General features: G+C 41.7%; 1 protein-coding gene across 2 annotated transcripts; it reads right to left on the bottom strand.

The window, feature by feature from the left end:
• LOC117440695 (arfaptin-1-like) lies at positions 1 to 27162 on the bottom strand. 2 transcript variants are annotated; one of them, XM_034076931.2, is made up of 8 exons: positions 25371 to 27162; positions 21389 to 21470; positions 21201 to 21304; positions 20489 to 20710; positions 20224 to 20381; positions 19776 to 19950; positions 18622 to 18717; positions 1 to 124 (listed from the first exon to the last, which is right to left on the bottom strand). In XM_034076931.2, the coding sequence occupies exons 1-8, from the start codon at positions 25431 to 25433 to the stop codon at positions 95 to 97; spliced, it is 930 nt and encodes a 309-aa protein (XP_033932822.1). In that variant the 5' UTR covers positions 25434 to 27162; the 3' UTR covers positions 1 to 94. The 2 variants fall into 2 exon arrangements, with proteins under 2 accessions (XP_033932822.1, XP_033932821.1); XM_034076930.2 differs by lacking the exon at positions 1 to 124 and having other exon boundaries at positions 16836 to 18717; positions 25371 to 25719.
• Between the last annotated feature and the right edge of the window lie 150 nt (positions 27163 to 27312).

The following is a 27312-nucleotide window of genomic DNA, read 5'->3' as shown; positions in this document are numbered from 1 at the left end:
TGGACGAGAGCAGAGAGGGGTTGTCGGTCGTCCAGTCACCGTGGTGACGGGTGACCATGGCGACGGTTGTGGTGACGATAATGGGGGTGGGACATCACTCGAGGGTCAGCATAAGGTCGAAGGGCTGTGGAGAAATTAAGGAAAAACTACGTGAAGTGAGAAAAACTACGTGACGTGACAAAAACTACGTGAAGTGAGAAAAACTACGTGACGTGAGAAAAACTACGTGACGTGAGAAAAACTACGTGAAGTGACAAAAAACTACGTGAAGTGAGAAAAACTACGTGAAGTGACAAAAAACTTTGCACAGTGAGAAAAAGTGAACTTTGGAAACAGCTAGCATAGCTCTGACAATACGCACCAAAAATCAGTATAAAAAATCAACCATATTCTGAAGTCTGCGATAATCTTTTTCTTAGCAAAGCACTTTTAAAACGTTTACCGTTTTGTTTTTTATATATTTTATGTACTTTTATTTTACCAAAGTGTATCCTCCTCTGTACATGAAAATACTGAATCACTAAAATCCTGCAGCGATAAATTATTAAACACACACACACACACACACACACACACACACACACACACACACACACACACACACACACACACACACACACACACACACACACACACACACACACACACACACACACACACACACACACACACACACACACACACACACACACACACACACACACAGTCCCCCGTGTGAAGTTCTGGAAACATGTCTACAAAAATGTACACTTCCTGCTCATGAATTAAAGATGAGTGTGTGTGTGACTGTGTGTGTGTGAGAGAGTAGTGGTCTGATCCAGTTATTTACCACAACAGAGCAGCAAACCAATCAGAGCAGACTAATCTATTCATCTGAAATTTCTTTCTCAATATTTCTATATCATCTCCTTTCCGTATAACTTATTTCCTCTTAACGAGTATATATATGCAACATTAAGTTGTATATATACTATATGAATGATTATATGAATTATTCAAGGTTAAGGTATTCATTTATATTGTATGTTAACGTATATTAAGATGTAAAAAAAAAAAAGTAAAAACAAAAGGGACAATAAATAAGTGTAAACTTCTTCCGACGTGTAATTAGCTAAAGCTTTGTTGTTTATTGATATCAGACAATGATACTTCAGATGATTCAATTATTATTTAAATATTTCGTTTAGTTAATGCATTCATTTGTATAGTACTGCATCATGTCTGCATCATCTTTTGTTTCATTTGTATTTTCTTTGGTTTTACACGCTCGAAAAAAATAAATAAACTAAACTAAGTACATCCCTTAAACCTGACTCTGAAGAGGCTTCTAAAGATAAAGCTGTTAATTCAAGTGTTAGCAAAGAGAAATCCCTTTAATCAATGGATAATAATGACGACAACAAATCAAGATGGCTTTATTGTTGCTTTAAACTGCAGCCGGAAAAAGCCAGATTGAAGACGTTACAATAAAGATGTAACAGTTATGTTTCGTGTTGATTGGCAGCAGACAGCCGTCAAACCACAACAACCATTCGTGGTAATTATTCATTCACCACGCCGTTCCTCGTAGACGCGCGGACGGGCACGTGAAGTGTGTAGGCGAACAGTTTGAGGAGGAGGAGGAGGAAACTCTTCTTCACGCCCCGGCACGGCCAGTTATCCGTTCATAGGCTTTTTCCCGCGTCAGGATTTAGGATTCAGGAAGCGGAGACGGATCACAACTGGGTCGACTGGGAGGGAAACTAAACAACAACCAGTGTGTGATGAGTTCATGCACATTTCCCAGCATGCATCAGGAGCCGAGGCGTCACCCGAAGGTGTCGTTAAGCGCGTGAAGTCGTGATGTGTTACACTGTCAATTAAATCAAAGTGAAGAGGCTCGTGTTTAACTGTTGTATATTTACATATGAAGAAGTACTATTTACTCAAGGACAACATTTACAATGAACTGCTTTAAAGAGTCCTCTCCTGCTGATGTTCAGGTGTATATCAGTATGTAGTGTCTCTACTTTAAAGAGTCCTCTCCTGCTGATGTTCAGGTGTATATCAGTATGTAGTGTCTCTACTTTAAAGAGTCCTCTCCTGCTGATGTTCAGGTGTATATCAGTATGTAGTGTCTCTACTTTAAAGAGTCCTCTCCTGCTGATGTTCAGGTGTATATCAGTATGTAGTGTCTCTACTTTAAAGAGTCCTCTCCTGCTGATGTTCAGGTGTATATCAGTGTGTAGCGTCTCTACTTTAAAGAGTCCTCTCCTGCTGATGTTCAGGTGTATATCAGTATGTAGTGTCTCTACTTTAAAGAGTCCTCTCCTGCTGATGTCCAGGTGTATATCAGTATGTAGTGTCTCTACTTTAAAGAGTCCTCTCCTGCTGATGTTCAGGTGTATATCAGTATGTAGTGTCTCTACTTTAAAGAGTCCTCTCCTGCTGATGTTCAGGTGTATATCAGTATGTAGTGTCTCTACTTTAAAGAGTCCTCTCCTGCTGATGTTCAGGTGTATATCAGTATGTAGTGTCTCTACTTTAAAGAGTCCTCTCCTGCTGATGTTCAGGTGTATATCAGTATGTAGTGTCTCTACTTTAAAGAGTCCTCTCCTGCTGATGTTCAGGTGTATATCAGTATGTAGTGTCTCTACTTTAAAGAGTCCTCTCCTGCTGATGTTCAGGTGTATATCAGTATGTAGTGTCTCTACTTTAAAGAGTCCTCTCCTGCTGATGTTCAGGTGTATATCAGTATGTAGTGTCTCTACTTTAAAGAGTCCTCTCCTGTTGATGTTCAGGTGTATATCAGTATGTAGTGTCTCTACTTTAAAGAGTCCTCTCCTGCTGATGTTCAGGTGTATATCAGTATGTAGTGTCTCTACTTTAAAGAGTCCTCTCCTGCTGATGTTCAGGTGTATATCAGTATGTGGTGTCTCTACTTTAAAGAGTCCTCTCCTGCTGATGTTCAGGTGTATATCAGTATGTAGTGTCTCTACTTTAAAGAGTCCTCTCCTGCTGATGTTCAGGTGTATATCAGTATGTAGTGTCTCTACTTTAAAGAGTCCTCTCCTGCTGATGTTCAGGTGTATATCAGTATGCAGTGTCTCTACTTTAAAGAGTCCTCTCCTGCTGATGTTCAGGTGTATATCAGTATGTAGTGTCTCTACTTTAAAGAGTCCTCTCCTGTTGATGTTCAGGTGTATATCAGTATGTAGTGTCTCTACTTTAAAGAGTCCTCTCCTGCTGATGTTCAGGTGTATATCAGTATGTAGTGTCTCTACTTTAAAGAGTCCTCTCCTGCTGATGTTCAGGTGTATATCAGTATGTGGTGTCTCTACTTTAAAGAGTCCTCTCCTGCTGATGTTCAGGTGTATATCAGTATGTAGTGTCTCTACTTTAAAGAGTCCTCTCCTGCTGATGTTCAGGTGTATATCAGTATGTAGTGTCTCTACTTTAAAGAGTCCTCTCCTGCTGATGTTCAGGTGTATATCAGTATGTAGTGTCTCTACTTTAAAGAGTCCTCTCCTGCTGATGTTCAGGTGTATATCAGTATGCAGTGTCTCTACTTTAAAGAGTCCTCTCCTGCTGATGTCCAGGTGTATATCAGTTGGTTCGACATTTTTTCTGCTATGGAGAGAAAGTGCTATTTGCTTCCATGGCAACAGGTCAGAGTGCCGTCGTGGTTACAAACAATAGCAGTTTGTTTACTTGGCAGACAACACACTCTGGTTCAGTGTGTGTGTGTGTGTGTGTGTGTGTGTGTGTGTGTGTGTGTGTGTGTGTGTGTGTGTGTTGTTTCCTCTCTCATCCCTCTGTCTTCAAACGCTCGTAAACAAAAGTAAGGTTTCTGCCTTATAAAAAAGATCTAGTGACCGTGTCAAATCGTTGGCATCGTCCAATCACGCGACTCGGAATGTAAAAATAGAATGTTGACCCGGTTCACACGGAGGGCTCTGATTGGTCAATGAGGTCAAGGGGTTAATGAGGGAATCTCTGATTGAAGTCAGTTTGAGGCAACTTGTTATTATTTAGTAACTACTGCTACTACCACACACACTACTACTTCATATATGTATTACGTATACTGTGTAATAATATTTTTTAAATTAGAATAAAATAACAATAGTTAATTATTTACAAATAATTTGACTTTAATGAAACTAACACTGACATTTACACAATAAGAACTTAAGAAAAGTGACATTAAGTGTTGTGCAACGAGGGCCTCAGAATTATGGGAGTCACTTGTTGCTATAGAAATATGGCTGCCAGTGAAAGTGTACAGTAAAACACACACACACACACACACACACACACACACACACACACACACACACACACACACACACACACACACACACACACACACACACACACACACACACACACACACACACACACACACACACACACACAACACACACACACACACACACACACACACACACACACACACACACACACACACACACACACACACACACACACACACACACACACACACACACACACACACACACACCACACACACACACACACACACACACACCACAATCCTAAAGCATTCCAGTTATGGCAGCGTTAATGCTTTAAAAACCTTTCCAGCAAGTCAGGTTTCTTTAATCTTGACGTTTCCACACAGCTTTACTAATTCTATACTTCAAAATGTGCATAAATAATAATATATACTACTTAATGGAAACGTAAGTGTTGTATTTTATGTCTGACCCTGTACACACCGGTTCACACATCTGTATTTATCCTTTTAACCTTTAGATGTTAGCTGTTGTTCACATTAACCGTTACATTTTAGCTGTTAGTGTTAGCTGTTGGCAGCTAGCTGCTAACTTTATCTACTAGCTGTTAATGTTAGCTGTTGGCAGATAGCTGCTAACTTTATCTACTAGCTGTTAATGTTAGCTGTTGGCAGATAGCTGCTAACTTTATCTACTAGCTGTTAATGTTAGCTGTTGGCAGATAGCTGCTAACTTTATTTACTAGCTGTTAATGTTAGCTGTTGGCAGCTAGCTGCTAACTTTATCTACTAGCTGTTAATGTTAGCTGTTGGCAGATAGCTGCTAACTTTATCTACTAGCTGTTAATGTTAGCTGTTGGCAGATAGCTGCTAACTTTATTTACTAGCTGTTAATGTTAGCTGTTGGCAGCTAGCTGCTAACTTTATCTACTAGCTGTTAATGTTAGCTGTTGGCAGATAGCTGCTAACTTTATCTACTAGCTGTTAATGTTAGCTGTTGGCAGAGAGCTGCTAACTTTATCTACTGTTAATGTTAGCTGTTGGCAGATAGCTGCTGACTTTATCTACTAGCTGTTAATGTTAGCTGTTGGCAGAGAGCTGCTAACTTTATCTACTAGCTGTTAATGTTAGCTGTTGGCAGATAGCTGCTAACTTTATCTACTAGCTGTTAATGTTAGCTGTTGGCAGATAGCTGCTAACGTTATCTGTTAATGTTAGCTGTTGGCAGATAGCTGCTAACGTTATCTGTTAATGTTAGCTGTTGGCAGATAGCTGCTGACTTTATCTACTAGCTGTTAATGTTAGCTGTTGGCAGATAGCTGCTAACTTTATCTACAAGCTGTTAATGTTAGCTGTTGGCAGATAGCTGTTAATGTTAGCTGTTGGCAGATAGCTGCTAACTTGATCTACTAGCTGTTAATGTTAGCTGTTGGCAGATAGCTGCTAACTTTATCTACAAGCTGTTAATGTTAGCTGTTGGCAGATAGCTGCTAACTTTATCTACTAGCTGTTAATGTTAGCTGTTGGCAGATAGCTGCTAACTTTATCTACTGTTAATGTTAGCTGTTGGCAGATAGCTGTTAATGTTAGCTGTTGGCAGATAGCTGCTAACTTTATTTACTAGCTGTTAATGTTAGCTGTTGGCAGATAGCTGCTCACTTCATCTACTAGCTGTTAATGTTAGCTGTTGGCAGATAGCTGCTCACTTTATCTACTAGCTGTTAATGTTAGCTGTTGGCAGATAGCTGCTAACGTTATCTGTTAATGTTAGCTGTTGGCAGATAGCTGCTAACTGTATCTACTGTTAATGTTAGCTGTTGGCAGATAGCTGCTAACGTTATCTGTTAATGTTAGCTGTTGGCAGATAGCTGCCAACTTGATCTACTAGCTGTTAATGTTAGCTGTTGGCAGATAGCTGCTAACTTGATCTACTAGCTGTTAATGTTAGCTGTTGGCAGATAGCTGCTAACTTTATCTACTAGCTGTTGATGTTAGCTGTTGGCAGATAGCTGCTAACTTTATCTACTAGCTGTTAATGTTAGCTGTTGGCAGATAGCTGCTAACTTTATCTACTAGCTGTTAATGTTAGCTGTTGGCAGAGAGCTGCTAACTTTATCTACTAGCTGTTAATGTTGGCTGTTGGCAGATAGCTGCTAACGTTATCTGTTAATGTTAGTTGTTGGCAGATAGCTGCTGACTATCTACTAGCTGTTAATGTTAGCTGTTGGCAGATAGCTGCTAACTTTATCTACAAGCTGTTAATGTTAGCTGTTGGCAGATAGCTGCTAACTTTATCTACTAGCTGTTAATGTTAGCTGTTGGCAGATAGCTGCTAACTTTATCTACTGTTAATGTTAGCTGTTGGCAGATAGCTGTTAATGTTAGCTGTTGGCAGATAGCTGCTAACTTTATTTACTAGCTGTTAATGTTAGCTGTTGGCAGATAGCTGCTCACTTCATCTACTAGCTGTTAATGTTAGCTGTTGGCAGATAGCTGCTCACTTTATCTACTAGCTGTTAATGTTAGCTGTTGGCAGATAGCTGCTAACGTTATCTGTTAATGTTAGCTGTTGGCAGATAGCTGCTAACTGTATCTACTGTTAATGTTAGCTGTTGGCAGATAGCTGCTAACGTTATCTGTTAATGTTAGCTGTTGGCAGATAGCTGCCAACTTGATCTACTAGCTGTTAATGTTAGCTGTTGGCAGATAGCTGCTAACTTGATCTACTAGCTGTTAATGTTAGCTGTTGGCAGATAGCTGCTAACTTTATCTACTAGCTGTTGATGTTAGCTGTTGGCAGATAGCTGCTAACTTTATCTACTAGCTGTTAATGTTATCTGTTGGCAGATAGCTGCTAACTTTATCTACTAGCTGTTAATGTTAGCTGTTGGCAGAGAGCTGCTAACTTTATCTACTAGCTGTTAATGTTGGCTGTTGGCAGATAGCTGCTAACGTTATCTGTTAATGTTAGTTGTTGGCAGATAGCTGCTGACTTTATCTACTAGCTGTTAATGTTAGCTGTTGGCAGATAGCTGCTAACTTTATCTACAAGCTGTTAATGTTAGCTGTTGGCAGAGAGCTGCTAACTTTATCTACTAGCTGTTAATGTTAGCTGTTGGCAGATAGCTGCTAACTGTATCTACTGTTAATGTTAGCTGTTGGCAGATAGCTGCTAATGTTATCTGTTAATGTTAGCTGTTGGCAGATAGCTGCCAACTTGATCTACTAGCTGTTAATGTTAGCTGTTGGCAGATAGCTGCTAACTTTATCTACAAGCTGTTAATGTTAGCTGTTGGCAGATAGCTGCTAACTTTATCTACTAGCTGTTAATGTTAGCTGTTGGCAGATAGCTGCTAACTTTATCTACTGTTAATGTTAGCTGTTGGCAGATAGCTGTTAATGTTAGCTGTTGGCAGATAGCTGCTAACTTTATTTACTAGCTGTTAATGTTAGCTGTTGGCAGATAGCTGCTAACTTTATCTACTAGCTGTTAATGTTAGCTGTTGGCAGATAGCTGCTAACTTTATCTACTGTTAATGTTAGCTGTTGGCAGATAGCTGTTAATGTTAGCTGTTGGCAGATAGCTGCTAACTTTATCTACTAGCTGTTAATGTTAGCTGTTGACAGATAGCTGCTAACTTTATCTACTAGCTGTTAATGTTAGCTGTTGGCAGATAGCTGCTAACTTTATCTACTAGCTGTTAATGTTAGCTGTTGGCAGATAGCTGCTAACTTTATCTACTAGCTGTTAATGTTAGCTGTTGGCAGATAGCTGCTAACGTTATCTACTAGCTGTTAATGTTAGCTGTTGGCAGATAGCTGCTAACGTTAGCTGTTAATGTTAGCTGTTGGCAGATAGCTGCTAACGTTATCTGTTAATGTTAGCTGTTGGCAGATAGCTGCCAACTTGATCTACTAGCTGTTAATGTTAGCTGTTGGCAGATAGCTGCCAACTTGATCTACTAGCTGTTAATGTTAGCTGTTGGCAGATAGCTGCTAACTTTATCTACTAGCTGTTAATGTTAGCTGTTGGCAGATAGCTGCTAACTTTATCTACAAGCTGTTAATGTTAGCTGTTGGCAGATAGCTGCTAACTTTATCTACTAGCTGTTAATGTTAGCTGTTGGCAGATAGCTGCTAACTTTATCTACTGTTAATGTTAGCTGTTGGCAGATAGCTGTTAATGTTAGCTGTTGGCAGATAGCTGCTAACTTTATTTACTAGCTGTTAATGTTAGCTGTTGGCAGATAGCTGCTCACTTTATCTACTAGCTGTTAATGTTAGCTGTTGGCAGATAGCTGCTCACTTTATCTACTAGCTGTTAATGTTAGCTGTTGGCAGATAGCTGCTAACGTTATCTGTTAATGTTAGTTGTTGGCAGATAGCTGCTGACTTTATCTACTAGCTGTTAATGTTAGCTGTTGGCAGATAGCTGCTAACTTTATCTACGAGCTGCTAACTTTATCTACTAGCTGTTAATGTTAGCTGTTGGCAGATAGCTGCTAACTGTATCTACTGTTAATGTTAGCTGTTGGCAGATAGCTGCTAACGTTATCTGTTAATGTTAGCTGTTGGCAGATAGCTGCCAACTTGATCTACTAGCTGTTAATGTTAGCTGTTGGCAGATAGCTGCTAACTTTATCTACTAGCTGTTAATGTTAGCTGTTGGCAGATAGCTGCTAACTTTATCTACAAGCTGTTAATGTTAGCTGTTGGCAGATAGCTGCTAACTTTATCTACTAGCTGTTAATGTTAGCTGTTGGCAGATAGCTGCTAACTTTATCTACTAGCTGTTAATGTTAGCTGTTGACAGATAGCTGCTAACTTTATCTACAAGCTGTTAATGTTAGCTGTTGGCAGATAGCTGCTAACTTTATCTACAAGCTGTTAATGTTAGCTGTTGGCAGATAGCTGCTAACTTTATCTACTGTTAATGTTAGCTGTTGGCAGATAGCTGCTAACGTTATCTGTTAATGTTAGCTGTTGGCAGATAGCTGCTAACTTTATCTACTAGCTGTTAATGGTAGCTGTTGGCAGATAGCTGCTAACGTTATCTGTTAATGTTAGCTGTTGGCAGGGCTGGACTGGGACAGCAAATCAGCCCTGGCATTTAGACCGGCCCAAATCCATAAAACAAACGAATAGCAGCGGTTCCTGACAAGAAGAATAACACAGTATAATTTTTAAAAACGCTATTATTATCCTTTTTACGTACCAGGGGCAAACTAAACTAATACATACAACAAGTATGTGTAACTATCAATCATTAGAAATTAGACCTTCATACCCTCTCACAAAGCGAACAGTGACCGAGCACTAATAGGGGGGTCTGATGGTGGTGGAGGCGGGGAGGGAGCGGATCGACAGCTTGAGCAGCTGTCAACTCAACGTTGTAAATAACCAACCAAAAACGATCACCGGTTCATCTTGTTTTTGGCGTGAGAATAGTTTGGGCAGCGTGAGAGCGTGAGAGTGAGAGTGAAAGCGGGTGTCACACGCCAGATGAGTGAGAGTTGGCAACCCTGCATTACCGGCTGCAGGTGGGCCGACCAGTTCTACAAGACGGAGATAATAGCTGTACTTATTTTTTAATGAGCCACATGCCATGATGCACCAACTTCAGACTTCCTCACGGAGCCCCTCCTCCAACACACACGAACGCGCACATGACCAATGAGGGCACGAGATAAGTTTGTGCTCAGATGGAAGGCTGACAGGCAGGTAGGCCGTCCCAAGCTCCCATCAGCAGGAACACGTGGGTTTGTTATCCTGGCTCCAAAATGGTGGAATGAGCTCCCCATTGAAATCAGGACAGCAGAAAGCTCACACACCTTCCAGACTGAGACTCATCTCCCTCGACTCCACCTTGAGGATAGAACTGCTAACAAAGCACTTATAGACTAACAAAGGACTGGCTCCTCTAAAGCCAGTTGAGTAGCACTTGGAATGTTTGGCTCTATGAAACCTGATTCTGTTTTCTTCAAGGTTGTGTCTTCCTGGTGGAACGCACTTATTGTAAGTCGCTTTGGATAAAAGCGTCAGCTGAATGCAATGTAATGTAATGTCTGGGGGGGGCCCTATAGTGCCCTGCCTCCCCTTTCTATGACAGCACAATAGAGATGGGACCAGATGAGTCTACAGGATGAGTCGACGGCATCTTGTCTCGGGCTCGTTTCTCCCACAGATCGACCTCTGATGGGACTCCCCGATAAGCACTGCTATGGCATCGATTAGGTTGAACAGTGTTCCACATTCGATGACAGGTTGGGAGGTTTCAGCCAGGACGAGAGTAAGAACATGAGCATAGCACCACACGTGGACATGAGTGGGTGACTGGGAGGTCATCAGTGCAGAGAATCCTTTGTGCCGGCCTTGCATATTGGATCTGTTGCATTCCCTATACACACATGCCCGTGTCCAGTTTCAGATGCTCTGAGACCTCTGGGAGCGAGTTCACAAAGTATCGTCCGGTGGAGGCGTGGCACTTCACTAAAGCCACAAGCCTCTCTTGCACCGTCTCATCGGCATATCTTAAGAGGACTGAACACTGATCCTGAGAAGTTCTGTCTTGTGTTGCGTCCCGCTGAACAGAAGACATCCGGCCTTCTGGACATCACTTCCTTTGATTAGACGACCAACCGTTTCTATGATGGAGTTAGCAGTAGCTTTGGAGAGTGGGGGGATGAGAGACCCTCTCCCCTCTGTTCCACTGGATTGGTGCAATGTCTTGCTCTTCTCTACGCAATCATCCAGATGCTCTTTTAAGCAGACATCATACTTTCCTAATAAAGGGATGAGCTCCAAAAAGTTACCGCGGTCCACGGTGTTGTCAGCTAGCATACATGCTCCCTCACTCTCCACCTGCCTGCACCTTCACCACTTCCTCCACACGCTCCAGAACGTCTCTTTCCGACTTGTTCCCTATGAGCCGACATCTGACTGCCAGCAAACATGCTTTCCATGTCTGCTTTAGAGCGCCGTAAGAAGGACGCTTCAGCACAGGTTGAATGTGTAATGCTCTTTCCGTGCTCCTCTGTACGCTGGTGTGCGTGCCTCCAATCGGACATTCCAGTTATAAACGTGTCCGTCCTCTTCCCAAATGCCAGACATACAAAACAACATATGCCGTCCCTAGCAAATATGACGCCACTTTCTGCTGGTGTGATCTTTACCGGTGAATACCTTCTGCACAACTGGATTTCTGGTATGTTGCTGTTCTAAAAACATCTGTGACAGAGATGGCTCGGGGCGGGCAAAGTAATCCTCCTCCTCTGGGGATGCTGCCTGGCTCAACACGATGATACAGAATGAATGGATTCCATACAAATAGGCATTGACACAACACCACACAGTTCATGGTGAAAACTACATGTGTGCCTCGAGTTTTTATCTATTTCTATATTATTCATTCTATATATTGTCAAAACTACCACAACAAGCTGACTATAAACATGTGTTCAGGTCCCAAAAGACCACTGTTGCCTTATAACCAGATAAGTAAATACACTAAACGAAACAAGCTGCCAGCTGACAGTAATGGTCCATGAACGGTGGTTAACTTTCAATGAGACAACTATCAGAGTCCCATTAAGCTATATTTTAACTTGCCAGGGAAAACCTAAAAAAGCCAGCTTGCTAGCTTGTCGGCTAACGAATGTTTCTCTTGTCTTATTAGCGCTTCATCAAAGGATATTAATGCGTTCCAGAACTACAGAGTATCATAACCGTAATAATAATCTTTTCCTAATTGTCTTCTGCTTACCGCCAGTTCTCCTCGCTCGCCCCACTCGCGCTGATCTCTCTCTCATCATCTTCCTCACCACCAATATCGGCCACGGGTTAGAAGAAGATGGACCTGCTGCACCTGTACTAAACATGTCGGTTATTTTGACACAAGCGGCAGCATCAGCACGAAGGGCCTGCTTTTTTCTTGCCCGCAATTTTTCTGCTCCCCCTTTTCGCTTGGCCTTCAGTTTGGCTTCAACGGCCGGCTCGGCCCGATTTGAGGTCGACCCCCACTAAAAATCACATGGATAGGTTCCTAAATACATTTTTTTTTTTTAATAGTAACCCATTTCCATATGTTCATGTGTGGGTAGTAGATTTAAACTATAGGGCTATCATTATGGGCCCTGCCTGTACCTGTTCGCTCTGCCATCGCGTGAAGGGTCTGCTAACAAGTGACCAACAGAAAGGTTCATGTTGTTGCACCTCACCCCCCCCCCCCCGCTACCACCACCCCCCCGCTACCACCACCCCCCCAAGTATATTTCAGATCTGTGGGAAACACTGGCAGTTAATGGACCAGCACCAGAGGCGTTCCCATACTCACAGGCGTTGGAGCTGTTCTTCATGAAATCCCAGAAGCATGAAGTGCTCTGACAGACAGCGCCATCTTTGAGCAAAATGATTATACAGGAATGAAAAGTCAATAAATAAACATGTTGTTAAAACTTTTTTATTTTTTTTAATTCTAATTAGTTATTATTTGGTGCAGGCACGAAGCAGACTGCCAATAGAAATACATTGCTTCTAAAATCGTTCTGTGTCAGAATACTGAAATCTCTTTTTACTTTAAATTTGTTATTATTGACATTGCTTTTAAAATCGTTCTGTGTGACACGAAAAAAAGGCGGAAATCGTGTTGGTGAACACCAGAGGCGGATTTAGGATTGTAGGAGATCCGGGGCTTAGCCCAGGAGTTGTTGGGGGTGGGGGGGGTGCAGGGGTAAAGTGCTATTTTTTTTTACAAGTGGGGGGTGGACCAAACATCCTTTAGGGGGGTCGTCGCCTCCTCTAGGGGGGTCCGGGGGCATGCTCCCCCGGGAAGATTTTTTTTCAGATATTGAAGTTAAAAGCATCAATCTGGTGCACTTTGAGAGCAACATTAACCCTACCTTAATAACGCCTTAAAGGGGACATATCATGCTATATTTGAACAATATATTATAGGGCCATACCTATATAAAGTATATAAATAGTTTTTCTTTCAAAATACCAAACAGATCCTGCATACTGAAATCTCTTTTTCCTTTAAATTTGTTATTATTGACATTGCTTTTAAAATCGTTCTGTGTGGCACGAAAAAAAGGCGGAAATCGTGTTGGTGAACGCGAATCAATAGATTAATTTTGTGACTATAACACGAAATGCTTATAACAGGTGAGTCAGCGGTCTCTTTACGGGCGTGTCTGCGACCCACCTGCAACTCGCAGCATTTAGTCTGCAATCACTTCAATGTAAAGTAAACAGAATGACTTCATTGTTTTTAAATGAATAAAGTCTATTGTAATTATCATTATTTCTACTATGTGTTATTGGTGGAGGTCTATGGGAATATAAATAACAAAGCTCACTGTTTATCAAATTAAAGACTCCTAAATTAAGCATGTTGGTCTCATCCTAAACTGGGAATCGAGATGAAAGTGAAACCATGAATAATAAAACCAAGACTAATTATTATTCTAACATATTTTACACATTGTCAGTGCACGAAAGTGTGATTAACACCCGAGACGTCGCCGTGACGATATTTTCTCTGTGAAAAACTCCAGACAGACTCTGAGTCATTGCAGTTTTAAATATCTTATTTTTATATTTCTGTCTCTTGCAGTTTGCAGATTAGCTCCCACTCTTTTGAGGGTTACAGCAAGCAGACTGAATATAAATACCCTCAGTAGACAATGCATCCAGAAATGTACACTTTTGGGTCTTCAGGATAATGACTGGTACTTAATATTCAGCTGTACTTACGCTAACAATGAGAAGAAACAATCCATTGACCTACCAGAAAAATCACCAAATACCAAATTACTCGACCCGGAAACGTCTAATATATGTCCAAGAAACCATATAAGAAATTAATCAGGAATGACCAATACATATCCAATACATATCCAACATTATACCCAGAAATAAGAAACAAACCGTCCTATTCACTGCCCAGAAATAAGCATTAAATACAACCATCCAATAATCTACCTATAAATAACCAATTGATATTAAATAAATTATTTACTAAATCTACCCACATCAAAGCAATACATATCTAAGAAATCCACCAAGAGATGACCAAGAATACATCCAACATGTACCCCATAAAGCATCAAAGAAATGAACCATCTAGCAAAACATATCTGATAAATAAAAAGTAAATCTGCAATAAACAAAAGAGGAATCCTCACAAATCCTGTCCCGAAAAAAATATTTCAAACTGTCTCCAGAATCACAGACGGACCTCAAACAGAATCTCCGTGGAAACACAAATACAACTCTTATTTACTGGACAAACAACAGGAAACGTGTGCGTGTGTGTGCGCGTGTACGTGTGTGTGTGTGCGCGCGTGTGTTGGTGACCAGGGGTTAAGCGAGGACCCCGCACATTGATTTGCCCCCCAGAACTGCTTTTTGTTAGGAAAGGAAAATGCCCTTTAAATCTCTGGTTTTGCATTTTGGGGGTTACCATGGCTACACTAAACGAAAGACGAAAAAAAAAAAACGTCCCGAATTCAAAAATGTCATCCGGAGCTCCAGGGGGGGTCAGGGGGTCAGACGGAGCATTCACCCCGCTGACGGAGCACCGAGCCTGGGTACAATCTGCCGAAAGCCCTGCGGGGAGAACCAGCAGGGCGGGCGGGCACACACACACACACGCACACACACACACACGCACACGCACACACACACGCACGCGCACGCGCACACACACACACAGGATGATTTGATGTATGAAATATGATTCATAATGTCTCACGATTGACAGAAAAATACTATTTTCAGCATATTCTCGTATTTTATTTCGGTTGCTTTCAGGTAGACTTTTGAATGTCTTCCGCACATGTTTCTGGGGTCGATCTTTGGAGGATTTTGGCAGTTCGTGATGTCAACACCCGGAGGACTGAAACCAGAAAACCTCTTTCTCCCTCAGAGGCATGGACTTAGTTAGGCATGGCTATAGATTTGAATAGAGTACTGAAGGAGTACTAAGTAAATAAAAAAAAAAAATCCAACTATTTTCTTGTTTCTCTGTCTTTTTGACGCAATTTAACGATATGCACGTGTTATCATATTTTAAGTTCTAATTTATAAGACATTTAAAAAAGGTGCATTCATAGTGAAGCTATAGAGACTTAGTAAGAGAGTTATAGAGGCTCTACATCAAACAAACACTCACAAATACTGCGTGTACTTCAAGAGATATTATGGAAATACCACATATAACTAAACACCAGAGAGTCAGTAATGTAATATTTATACTTTAAAAACATTTCAAATTAAGGTTATTCTGAGCAGCAAAGACACACTGTTCGTCTCTTTAGGGTAAGCTATATCACTATAGAAGTATTATGAGACATACATACTGCAGAGATAGTATAAATATAATATTAATATATTAAACATTACGTAAAAAAACCTCAATGTCGATTTGACTTCAAGGATATTCTATAAACATTAATAAATGCATTTAATGACCCTCTAAACACACAAATAGGGAGATTTAAGACCTTAAACTGAAATGTAATGTCGTTATCCCGCTGCCGAGTTATTCCAGAGACTAAACACTTTAATAAAAACCACTATAGGAATATTACAGATGCTCAATATCAGCTTTTTTACCGAAAAAAGGTGAAATGTGAGTGTAGTCTGGCGGGGGCTCAGACACACAGCCCGTCAGCACGCAGAGTTAATTCCCGCAGCACTAATGTCTCATTCACACCGACAGGGCATCAAAACAAACACAGATAAAGGGCAATTAAGTCTGAACTCACCGGGGTGAACGGCTCCACCGGCGCGGGGTGAACGGCTCCACCGGCGCGGGGTGAACGGCTCCACCGGCGCGGGGCGAACGGCTCCACCGGCGCGGGGCGAACGGCTCCAACCCCCGGATTAAAAACCTCGAAATGGACCGAAAACAAGGCTCACTAATCCCGGCTGGCATCCACCGACACACACACTGACACCGGCTGCAAGAGTGCGTGTGCGTGTGTCTGTGTGCGTGTGTGAGAGACAGCATTCCTGCGAGAGCGAGAGAAAGAGGTCTGCGCATGCGCGATCACACACAGGTGGAAGGGAAGGCACTTTCTAACGAACACGCCCACCTGCTATGAGGGAGAGGAAACACGCACGCACACAATTTGACATTGTGTGTGGTCAAGATAAGCTCTACCAGTCCCACTCTTAGCAAAAAAGTGACACACACACACACACACACACACACACACACACACACACACACACACACACACACACACACACACACACACACACACACACACACACACACACACACACACACACACACACACACACACACACACACACACACACACACACACACAGTGTACTTGTACTCCACTACATGTATTTAATACCTTTACTGTCGCTACTTTAACTATATTTTGATGCTGATACTTTTCTACTTTCACTTGAGGAGTACTTCTACTTTTATTCAAGAACAAGACCTGAGTACTTCTACTTCTACTTGAGTAAAGTGAAACCAATCGAGGAGAGGAAGGAACAAACCAAACGTGGAAATCACCTGAAATCCCAAACATCGTTATGAAGCTGAGTCAATAAAACGTTGGTCGTATTTAAACCGTTTGCTTTAAATAGATTTATTTGGCAGACGAGAGAAAAACAATTCATTTACACGTTGGTCCTTTTTAACATTTAGAAGTCCAATAAACGACACAAACATCCCCTTTGAAGCCTTTATCTTTGGTCGATACGTTCGGATGGGACGCGGCTCTGAGTCTCCAACGCGATCAAGCCACTCATCGGAAAACAAATAAATTTCAAGGCAAGACTTTTGCACAAACATTGCATAGTTATTGTTGTTGACACACAAACAAAAACATGTATTACACATGCTAACAGAGAGGGGATTCACACCTCAGGCAGATTTAGCTTTGGACGGAGCGAGGACATATTCACAATATGACATCATGAAAGGCGTTTTTGGTCTCGATTCTTTTCCCACTAAATATCTGGATTTTAAAAAGCGTGGTTTTTCCCTTCCCGTTTGTCGAAGGGGAAATTGTCCGTCGCCTTTCCTCCATAAACACGAAACCCCACGGAACTGAAGTACGTCAGCTCTAGCAGCAGAACGTAACGTGTTTTAAATGTGCGTCTGGACGGTGGAAACGAGGTCGTCTCATAATCAAAAGGAATAAAGTAAATTACACGGTTATACACGGACGGAGGATTAACGGATGTTTCTTCGAGGCGCATTATTTTGGCTCGTCACGAATTACGTTCTTTTAGCTTCTTGTTGAGGAGACTACACTTTTTTGTTTGCGTCGGGCCTTGTTTGATCCCCTTGGTGCCGTATCCACCTCTCGGGAGTTTACCAAGAAGAAGGAAGAGGAAGAGGAAGAGGAAGAAGAAGAAGGAAGAGGAAGAGGAAGAAGAAGAAGAAGAAGAAGAAGAAGAAGAAGAAGAAGAAGAAGAAGAAGAAGAAGAAGAAGAAGAAGAAGAAACTTCCGGTCACGAACGAGCAGTTCTCGATCCACAGGAAGCGGCGGAAATGCTGTCGTGCCGTTTCCGAGGCTGAGAGTTTCTGACTGCGGAGGATTTGGAGTTCAAAGGAAAGCTTAGTGCCGCTCAGGATTACAGATTTACGCCAAACACACGGAGACGGAAAACTGCAAGTCTGTGGAAAAATATATGAAGTACACAAACAATTCCTCAACCCACAGACAGCTGGTCTCGAGGCGTCGGGTTAATATCCGTTATATCAAATATTTAGTATTTCTCTAAATAAAAACCCGATTATTAGCCGACTGAAGGACGACTTAATCAACTCAAAATAGAAGGAGCTTTGAATTAAATATATGAAATGGAAAAAATAAACATAAGAATTGGAAATAAAGTTGGGGAAGAACGGGTGGACATAATAATGATGCAGACAAAATGGAGTCCTATTTGGTCGTTATATATTTAATTTGACATTATTTATTTATCAGTGACGTAAATAATAATCCTGATACATTTCTGTAATTTAAATTTAAATCGATGATTATTTTAATATATTTTTAGCAGTATTTTATTTTGTTGGATTTTAGAATTAAATAAATAAATCCCTAAGAAAAAGGATTTTAGACACTTTTAGACATTTTTCAAGCCTTTTTAAACCCGAATAAACTCCGTCAACATCCATAATATTTCATTAACCTCTCATCTATTTAACTTCCCCATTACTGTAGCAAACACTCGCCTGAAATCAAACCCAGCCTCTACTTCCTGTATAAATAAACCGGACCGAGCGCCTTCACTCCATTGATCCCAAAAACATCCGAACTCGAGGCCGATTCTTTTCCGTGTCGTCAGCTCTCCTCCAACCAGGACGGAGCGTCGACAGCTGGGTTCGTGAGGCGTTCACTGACCTGCTGGACGTTATTTTGCAGGAAATTCTGACACGATAAACTGTGAGCGGCGACGGCGCTGTGAAGCAGAAACAGCTGCTGGTGGAGGACCTTCACCTGCGGGGAGGATACAGATATATCAAGAATAAACCATTTCATATTCTCTGTCAAAACATTCTGTCATATCTGATGAAACGTCACGTTATCTGGTTGCATTTTCTCTAACATACCGTACTTTTCGGACTATAAGCCACGACTACAGCTAACGGCCACTAGGGGACCTCCTAAATCTATGGGTTTTACAGGTAAAATTAACCACCTTTAACTCTATGGCAGGGGTCTCAAACTCAAGGCCCGGGGGCCAAATCCGGCCCGCGGCTTCTTTTTCTGTGGTCCCGCAAGAGCTTGCAAAGAATATAATACGTTTATTATACGGTTACATGCCACTTTACAGAAGCCCATAAACTACATGTCCCACAATGCATCTTGTTTTGTGACATGCGCACTGAAGAGACTTGCAATTATTTGCCCTGCCCTGGAAGTTATTATCCTATCCGATAATAATCCAATTCAGAGGCGATAATGTCGTATAATACATTATTTTATGTATATATATTTATATAGTTACAACCGGCCCTTTGAGTGCATCCTTTATGCGAATGTGGCCCGCGATGAAATTGAGTTCGACACCCCTGCTCTACGGGCTCTATGACCGGTCCGCGCCCGCCACCTTTAAGCGGCGGGCTCCAGCAGGAAAAGCTGGAGGCCGGGAAAGAGCGAGACAGGTAGCGCGCCAAAGTAAAACCGAGAGACAGAACGAGAGCAAGACAGACGGACAGTTTAGCTGCTGCCGCTCATACGCAGGTGCGCTTTATAGTCCGGAAAGTACGGTAGTAATTTTCAGGTTTTCTTCGTCATGTGACATTAAACATAAAAAAAAGTGATTTTTCAAGTAAATAATACAAATAATTGTTAGTTGGAGCCATGGGAACTCACTTTATACAGAATACACATAATTATATTATATTTGTATGAAACATCAATATCAAAAGGTTCTTTATAGCCAAGTATTGAAAAGTATTGTATTACTGTATTTTACAGCTGCTAATGTTCAGAAAGAAACCATTCAAGTCTCTTCACTCATATATAATATAAGACCCGCCTCCTCGTCCCACCTTGTTCTCCTGCAGCAGCTTGACTTTGACGGACAGGTCCTCTCTGATCCTCTGGTACTGTTCCCTCTGGTTCTGGAAGTCTCTCTGCGCCTGCTCCAGTTTGGGAAGAGTTTCGGGGTCTCGGGGTCCGAGGTTCAGCTCCTCCAGATCCACACGGTACGCATCGTACTGGATCCTGGGAACAGAGGGAAGTTTAACAATATATCTGTACGACAAAAACTAGAAGGGCGTCCGGAGAGAGAAGTAGTCGTCGGATTCGAGACAAGTTTCAAGGAGTCTTCCCTTGCAGACACTACATTTCCCATAATGCCTTTCTTTGCCGACTACAAACCGTAACTTTCCTTGTTTGCAGAATTGCCGGCTCGTCTTTTATGGGTGCAGATATTAGCATCTCCTCGATTGGATTTTAAAACGGTGGACAGGAAACAGGAAGTGTGTGTATCCCCACCTGCCGGCCTCGTACTGCTTGGCGTTGATCATGGTGTCCTCGATGGTTTTGTTCACCAGCGTGTTCATGTCGGAGGTGAAAACGTTCATGGCCGTCGTCAGCGTCTCGTTGCTCTTCGACAGAAACCTCTGAGCGTCGGCGTTCAGACCGAACTCCACCTGAAGACACGTTTTAACATTTCCGACATGTTTCTGACTGTAAAATCTAAAAACATTCTATTTTAAAACAAGTCCTATTTTATTGTTTCATCAAAAGCTAGACTCACGTGCAGCGTTGGGGTTTTGACGCTGAGATCGGCGAAGGCGTCTCCCAGTGTCTTCTGGGTAACGGAGAACTGAGTGAGCTGATGGGCCAGCGTCTGGGCGAGCTTGGTCATGTGACCGTAGCGCTGCCGGTCGTCCTTCAGAAGCTCCAGCCGAGGCTCCAGATCCAGATCTACGGTCCGAGAACCACGACCCAGTTTCTCCGAAAGAGCCTGCCTCGTGCACTGCAGGAGGAATATTTGAATATTTATCTATAAATAGTGGTGCAAACTTCATGGCTAGGGGTCATCTCCCAATATATTAAAATTAAAATAAATTAAAAACACATTTTCTGCATATCTACAGTTAGGAAACAGCCATATAAATGTGTTTTGGTGAAACAGCGCCCCCACCTTCCATCTGTGGTCATTCAGGCAGAGAGTGGTACTGCAGGTAGTTAGTTTTTGCATTTATTATAATGTTTATCAATAAATAGTGCAAATCTGGAAAATAAATCATGGCTAGGATCATCACCAGATATATTAAAAATAAAAATAAATAAAAATACATTTTCTGCATATCTACAGTTAGGAAAACAGGCATATAAATGTGTTTTGGTAAAACAGCGCCCCCACCTCCCCATTAGTCACCATTCAGGCATATAGTGGTACTGCACATAGAGGATTTTAAATCTAAATTAAATGTATGATTGTAGTGTTATAAAATATGTCTCACCTTGTATCTGGTGATGCTCCACTTGCGGACTCTTTCCAGCTTCTCAGTGGCCGGGTTATTGTTGTTTCCTTGAATAACCACGGGTTCGTTTTTCTGAGGGGTCCCTGAAGGGGGCGGGGTCGACAGTTAACATGGATTCACATCACAACAAAACAACGTAAATAAAGTAAACAATTGATTTAGTTTACCTTCAAAGCTGAACACTGGCGGGGCCTCAGCTGGACAGGAAGTGACATCGTTGTCTGCGTGGTTGCAGTTACTGTTAGCGTCCTGTAGGAAATTAAAAAGGAAATCAGACACTAGATACTGATATACCCAGGAGAGGACTCTTTAAAGTAGAGACACTACATACTGATATACACCTGAACATCAGCAGGAGAGGACTCTTTAAAGTAGAGACACTACCTACTGCTATACACCTGAACATCAGCAGGAGAGGACTCTTTAAAGTAGAGACACTACATACTGATACACACCTGAACATCAGCAGGAGAGGACTCTTTAAAGTAGAGACACTACATACTGATATACACCTGAACATCAGCAGGAGAGGACTCTTTAAAGAAGAGACACTACATACTGATATACACCTGAACATCAGCAGGAGAGGACTCTTTAAAGTAGAGACACTACATACTGATATACACCTGAACATCAGCAGGAGAGGACTCTTTAAAGTAGAGACACTACCTACTGATATACACCTGAACATCAGCAGGAGAGGACTCTTTAAAGTAGAGACACTACATACTGATATACACCTGAACATCAGCAGGAGAGGACTCTTTAAAGTAGAGACACTACATGCTGATATACACCTGAACATCAGCAGGAGAGGACTCTTTAAAGTAGAGACACTACATACTGATATACACCTGAACATCAGCAGGAGAGGACTCTTTAAAGTAGAGACACTACATACTGATATACACCTGAACATCAGCAGGAGAGGACTCTTTAAAATCATTTCTAGCAGTCCAAACCTTGTGTACCTTTGCTCCAAAATTAGCGCTGATCTCTCTCTATACAAAGAAGCTTAACTTGTTTACTTCAAGGAGCTGAATTAAAGTCCGTAAAAAGCAGATTTGGCTCGCAGGTTCAAATCCCACTCTACACTTATTTTATGCCACTGCCCAGAAACCCTTCAGCAAGAAACAAAAAGCTGGATTTTTTAAATTTCCCCACTGCATTTGAAGGCAGCATCAGTTCCTAGAACAGGAACTGAGAGGTCAGAAATCAAAGCGCCGTGGCAACCTGAGGATCGCCGTGGGAACCCGGGAGATTAGCAGGCGGCCAATCGGAAGCCAGATCAAAAGGTTGTGAGGTTGCCACGGAGATGATGGCTCCCCGCTGTGATTGGCCGCCGGGCAGTGCTCACCACACACACACACACACACACACACACACACACACACACACACACACACACACCTGTGGCTCATCGGGTCAGAGGAATTTCCCTCAAAGTTGTTGTGTCACATCGGAGAGACAAGAAGGCAAGCAGTGACGTAAAATAACACACACACACACACACACACACACACACACACACACACACACACACACACACACACACACACACACACACACACACACACACACACACACACACACACACACACACACACACACACACACACACACACACACACACACACACACACACACACACACACACACACACACACACACACACACACACACACACACACACACACACACACACACACACACACACACACACACACACCATTCAATAAAACCACATTTTCCATTTGAACAAATCGTGACAGCGTTATAACTTACCGAGTGGAGCCTGAACGCACCATAACGCTTCTTGAGCATATTAAATAAAAATCTGGATTTCGTTTGGTGCCATCGAGCAGTGACCGGCGATGTCATGACTCGGTTATAAAATGCTTTAATTAATCAACATTACATCGACGCTTTATTGCTTCTCCGCACGCAGGTGAGTCACTTCCTGTTTCAACAATGGCCGCTTATCTCCCTCTCTGATAACATTATGACCGCTGTTCCTTCTGCTGTGCGAGGAGGATCTGTAAAGAACCAACGTACGTCTGTTTGATGTGTGTGTGATCAGCTGATTACACACACACACACACACACACACACCCCCCCCAGATAAACCAGTGTTTACTCTATAGTTTGAATGCACCAAATAAGGCTTTTTTTTTTTTTACAAGAGTACAAATTATATATATAGAAAATAATGTTTTTACTTTTAAAAATGCATGCTGCAATGCTTTGTTTGTTCTTTTTAGCTTTATAGAAAATGTCAATTGTTTTTAAAGTTAAAACAAAAAGAAACAACAACAATATGTAAAAGACCATGGAAGCAAACCCTCGATCAGGGATGGGCAACCTGGATGGTGGTGGGGGCCACATCATTGATGCACTGGCCACCAGGGGGCAGCAGATCCACTTGGAACACACACACACACACAAAGTCCATGTGCTGTATGTAATTATTAACAAATATACTAATCTGACGTCTTCATTGACATTTTACAATCAAAGGGAACATCCTCTAATCAGCCACTAAACAAATATCAGTTCACGGAAATGTTATTTAATTTTTACAAGTGGCATGTTTGCATTGAACCGGTTATTAAGGAATAAAACTATTTTAAACTATTGGAAAGCACGGGAAATGTGTGTGTATTGAGATGAACCATTAGATGACACACACATGAAGTCATGAACACTAACCCAGATGTTAGCCGTCTAACTTGAACCTAAGACGCGGTAGCCAGTCTCTGCATTCCCCTTATTCCACAATAAGGAGAGTGTCCCCACAGACACCCGTCAGCCCGCACTCTGCTGTTCCTCAGCGCCCCCCCCCCCTCCCTCCCGCTGACATTATGAATGAAAAGCGTAGTAATCATAGATAACACGGCAGTTTGTTTTCATCTGATTTCAAATAAACAAAGTCTTGGTTTTTAGAATCTTAAACTTGTTTCGCCAAATTCAGAAGATAAAAACAGCTTTTAAGCTTCGGCATAATTACAAGCAGCAACTTAACGTCTCAGCAGGCACAACGACAGCCGGTGTTTCTTGTGAGGGTTGCCCCGGGAAACAAACAATACACACAAAACGCGTCACAGATTATTTCACGGTATTTGAAATCATGTACGCAGCTCGCGACGTAACTAGGAGTCTAGTGGACGGTATCAGTACTACAAGTAAAACATATTTAATTTTTTATTAATTACGTTGTTTATAAGGGCCGCAAAAAGAGGAGGGGGGGGGGGGGGCGCATGCGGCCATTTGCCCATCCCTGCCCTAGAGTGTGTATATTGGAAATACCAGGCATAATTAATATTACATATACAAAAAAATAAATGTATTATTATTTAATTATTTAATGTATTAATATATAATTTAATATAAAACATACAAAATATAAGCAGGGAAAGCATTTAATTTAATTTTTGAAATACCAAGAAAAATTTACTTTAAATGAATTTATTATAAAAATATGTTTTGATTATTATTCTGTATATGGATTAGTTAAAGGTCAGCTCTCAGATATATAAAAATATATAAAAAACATGTCACTTCCTGTTTCTAAAGTGCTGATTTTGGGGATAAAGCTTTAAAGAGGAGGGGGCGGAGCTTATGCGGGACCCGGCAGCTACCGTCTAAACTAAATGCTGCCGTGATGAAACTCCATATCATGGATTATCAAGGATCTGAAACAGTCTGGAGCTCAAAGGCTTTCTCTCTTGCCGGTTACACCACAAGGTGAGTTCCTTTCTACTTCCTGCTTCTTCACACACATGCTCTCCAGCACAGGTTAGCTCTGAGTGTTAGCATGCTAATGTAAACACCGACCATATTACGTCCAAAACAGTCGGGCGTTGTTTCTGATAGCAACGTTTCTGATTGGGCCGTGGGTCCACATTTCAGATGTTACGTCATATCGGACGCAAATCTGGATCAGCTCCGTTGTTCCCCGTTTTTAGAGATTTGGGTACGGAGGAAAAGAGAGGGTTTTATTTTCTGACGCTGCGTGAGTTCCCCGACGCACCGGGGACACATGTTGATGGATAACAGACATCACAAAGTGCATTTTGCACGATAGGTCCTCTTTAACTGACGCTGTGGGAGTATTTCTGCATACATTAGCCACATTGTGATATATGTTACCGTGGGATGAGCGTCCTCTTCCTCCTCCTGTGCTCCTCCTCTCTGCTCCACCTCCTCCATCATCTTCTACTCGCTCCTGCAAACAGACGAAGAAACATCAATAAATAAAGTTTATATATAAATGTATTATTGAGAAATCATAACAGAAATCAGATTTTTAAAACGGAGAGTTTATCCAACACAGGCTGAAGCTGAAAGTGCTCGTATCTCACCTCTTGTTTTAATCAAGGACTGACTTTTAGTTTACTAGCTATACAATCGTATTTATGTCATCTTGTATATTTCTCTTGTCTCTTAAAAAGAGAGGAATATTTAAAAGTATTGAAAGATTTTTTTATGGCATGAATTTATTTAATTTAATTTATAGATGATTTTAAAAATTAATTATATAGGTTGAATTTAATCTTTACATTTTTTATATTTATTTGTATTTACTTTCCTTTTTCTATTTAGCCCGTTTCCTAAATGTCTCCTCAATGCAGAATAACGTCGGAGTGGGTACGCAGCCCCCCCTGGTGGTGAACAGGCAGAAGCACACACATCCGTCTGCACTGAAAACACTGCATCAGGTTAGCTGAAAGCAATACTATTAAAGTTAAGCTAAAAATATTAGGTTCAACTTATTACTATTGCTTTCATCAAACCGGATATAATTATGAGGCTTTTTTGACATTTTATTAAAGTGTATTAACTGGAACTCGGGGATTTGAGCCTTTGCAGCCCATTGACATGCATCAAAACCTAAAGGAAAGCACAATGGGGCCTCTTTGAAACCGGCGAGGGTTAAACGGAAACTAAAATAATTAATTCAGGTCGTCCGGTCAACGATAAGATGTCCGATACACCCGACGTAATAAAGTCGTTAATCTTCAGTCAGTGCAAAGTACACATCGTCTAAGTAACAATATGTAAAGTGAGCTTTGACCTGTGGCTGTGTGTGTACATGTATATCCCCTGTGTGTGTGTGTGTGTACATGTATATCCCCTGTGTGTGTGTGTGTGTGTGTGTGTGTGTGTGTGTGTGTGTGTGTGCATGTATATCCTCTGTGTGTGTGTGTGTGTGTGTGTGTGTGTGTGTGTATATCCTCTGTGTGTGCATGTATATCCTCTGTGTGTGTGTGTGTGTGTGTGTGTGTGTATATCCTCTGTGTGTGCATGTATATCCTCTGTGTGTGTGTGTGTATATCCTCTGTGTGTGTGTGTGTGTATCCTCTGTGTGTGTGTATATCCTCTCTGTGTGTGTGTGTGTGTGTGTGTGTGTGTGTGTGCATGTATATCCTCTGTGTGTGTGTGTGTATATCCTCTGTGTGTGTGTGTATATATCCTCTGTGTGTGTGTGTGTGTGTGTGTATATCCTGTGTGTGTGTATATCCTCTGTGTGTGTGTGTGTGTATATCCTCTGTGTGTGTGTGTGTATCCTCTGTGTGTGTGTGTGTGTGTGTGTGTGTGTGTGTGTATCCTCTGTGTGTGTGTGTGTGTGTGTGTATATCCTCTGTGTGTGTGTGTGTGTATCCTCTGTGTGTGTGTGTATATCCTCTCTGTGTGTGTGTGTGTGTGTGTGTGTGTGTGTGTGTGTGTGTGTGTGTGTGTGTGTGTGCATGTATATCCTCTGTGTGTGTGTGTATATCCTCTGTGTGTGTGTGTATATATCCTCTGTGTGTGTGTGTGTGTGTGTATATCCTGTGTGTGTGTGTATATCCTCTGTGTGTGTGTGTGTGTGTGTATATCCTGTGTGTGTGTGTATATCCTCTGTGTGTGTGTGTGTGTGTGTGTGTGTGTGTATATCCTCTGTGTGTGTGTGTGTATCCTCTGTGTGTGTGTGTGTGTGTGTGTGTATCCTCTGTGTGTGTGTGTGTGTGTGTATCCTCTGTGTGTGTGTATATCCTCTGTGTGTGTGTGTGAAAACAATTGTAGGTTAAAGTCTGGTTTGATTCCCCCCCCC

Source organism: Pseudochaenichthys georgianus, unplaced genomic scaffold, assembly GCF_902827115.2.
Source record: "Pseudochaenichthys georgianus unplaced genomic scaffold, fPseGeo1.2 scaffold_1136_arrow_ctg1, whole genome shotgun sequence".
Lineage (NCBI taxonomy): Eukaryota > Metazoa > Chordata > Actinopteri > Perciformes > Channichthyidae > Pseudochaenichthys > Pseudochaenichthys georgianus.
This window is presented reverse-complemented; position numbering and strand designations above follow the sequence as displayed.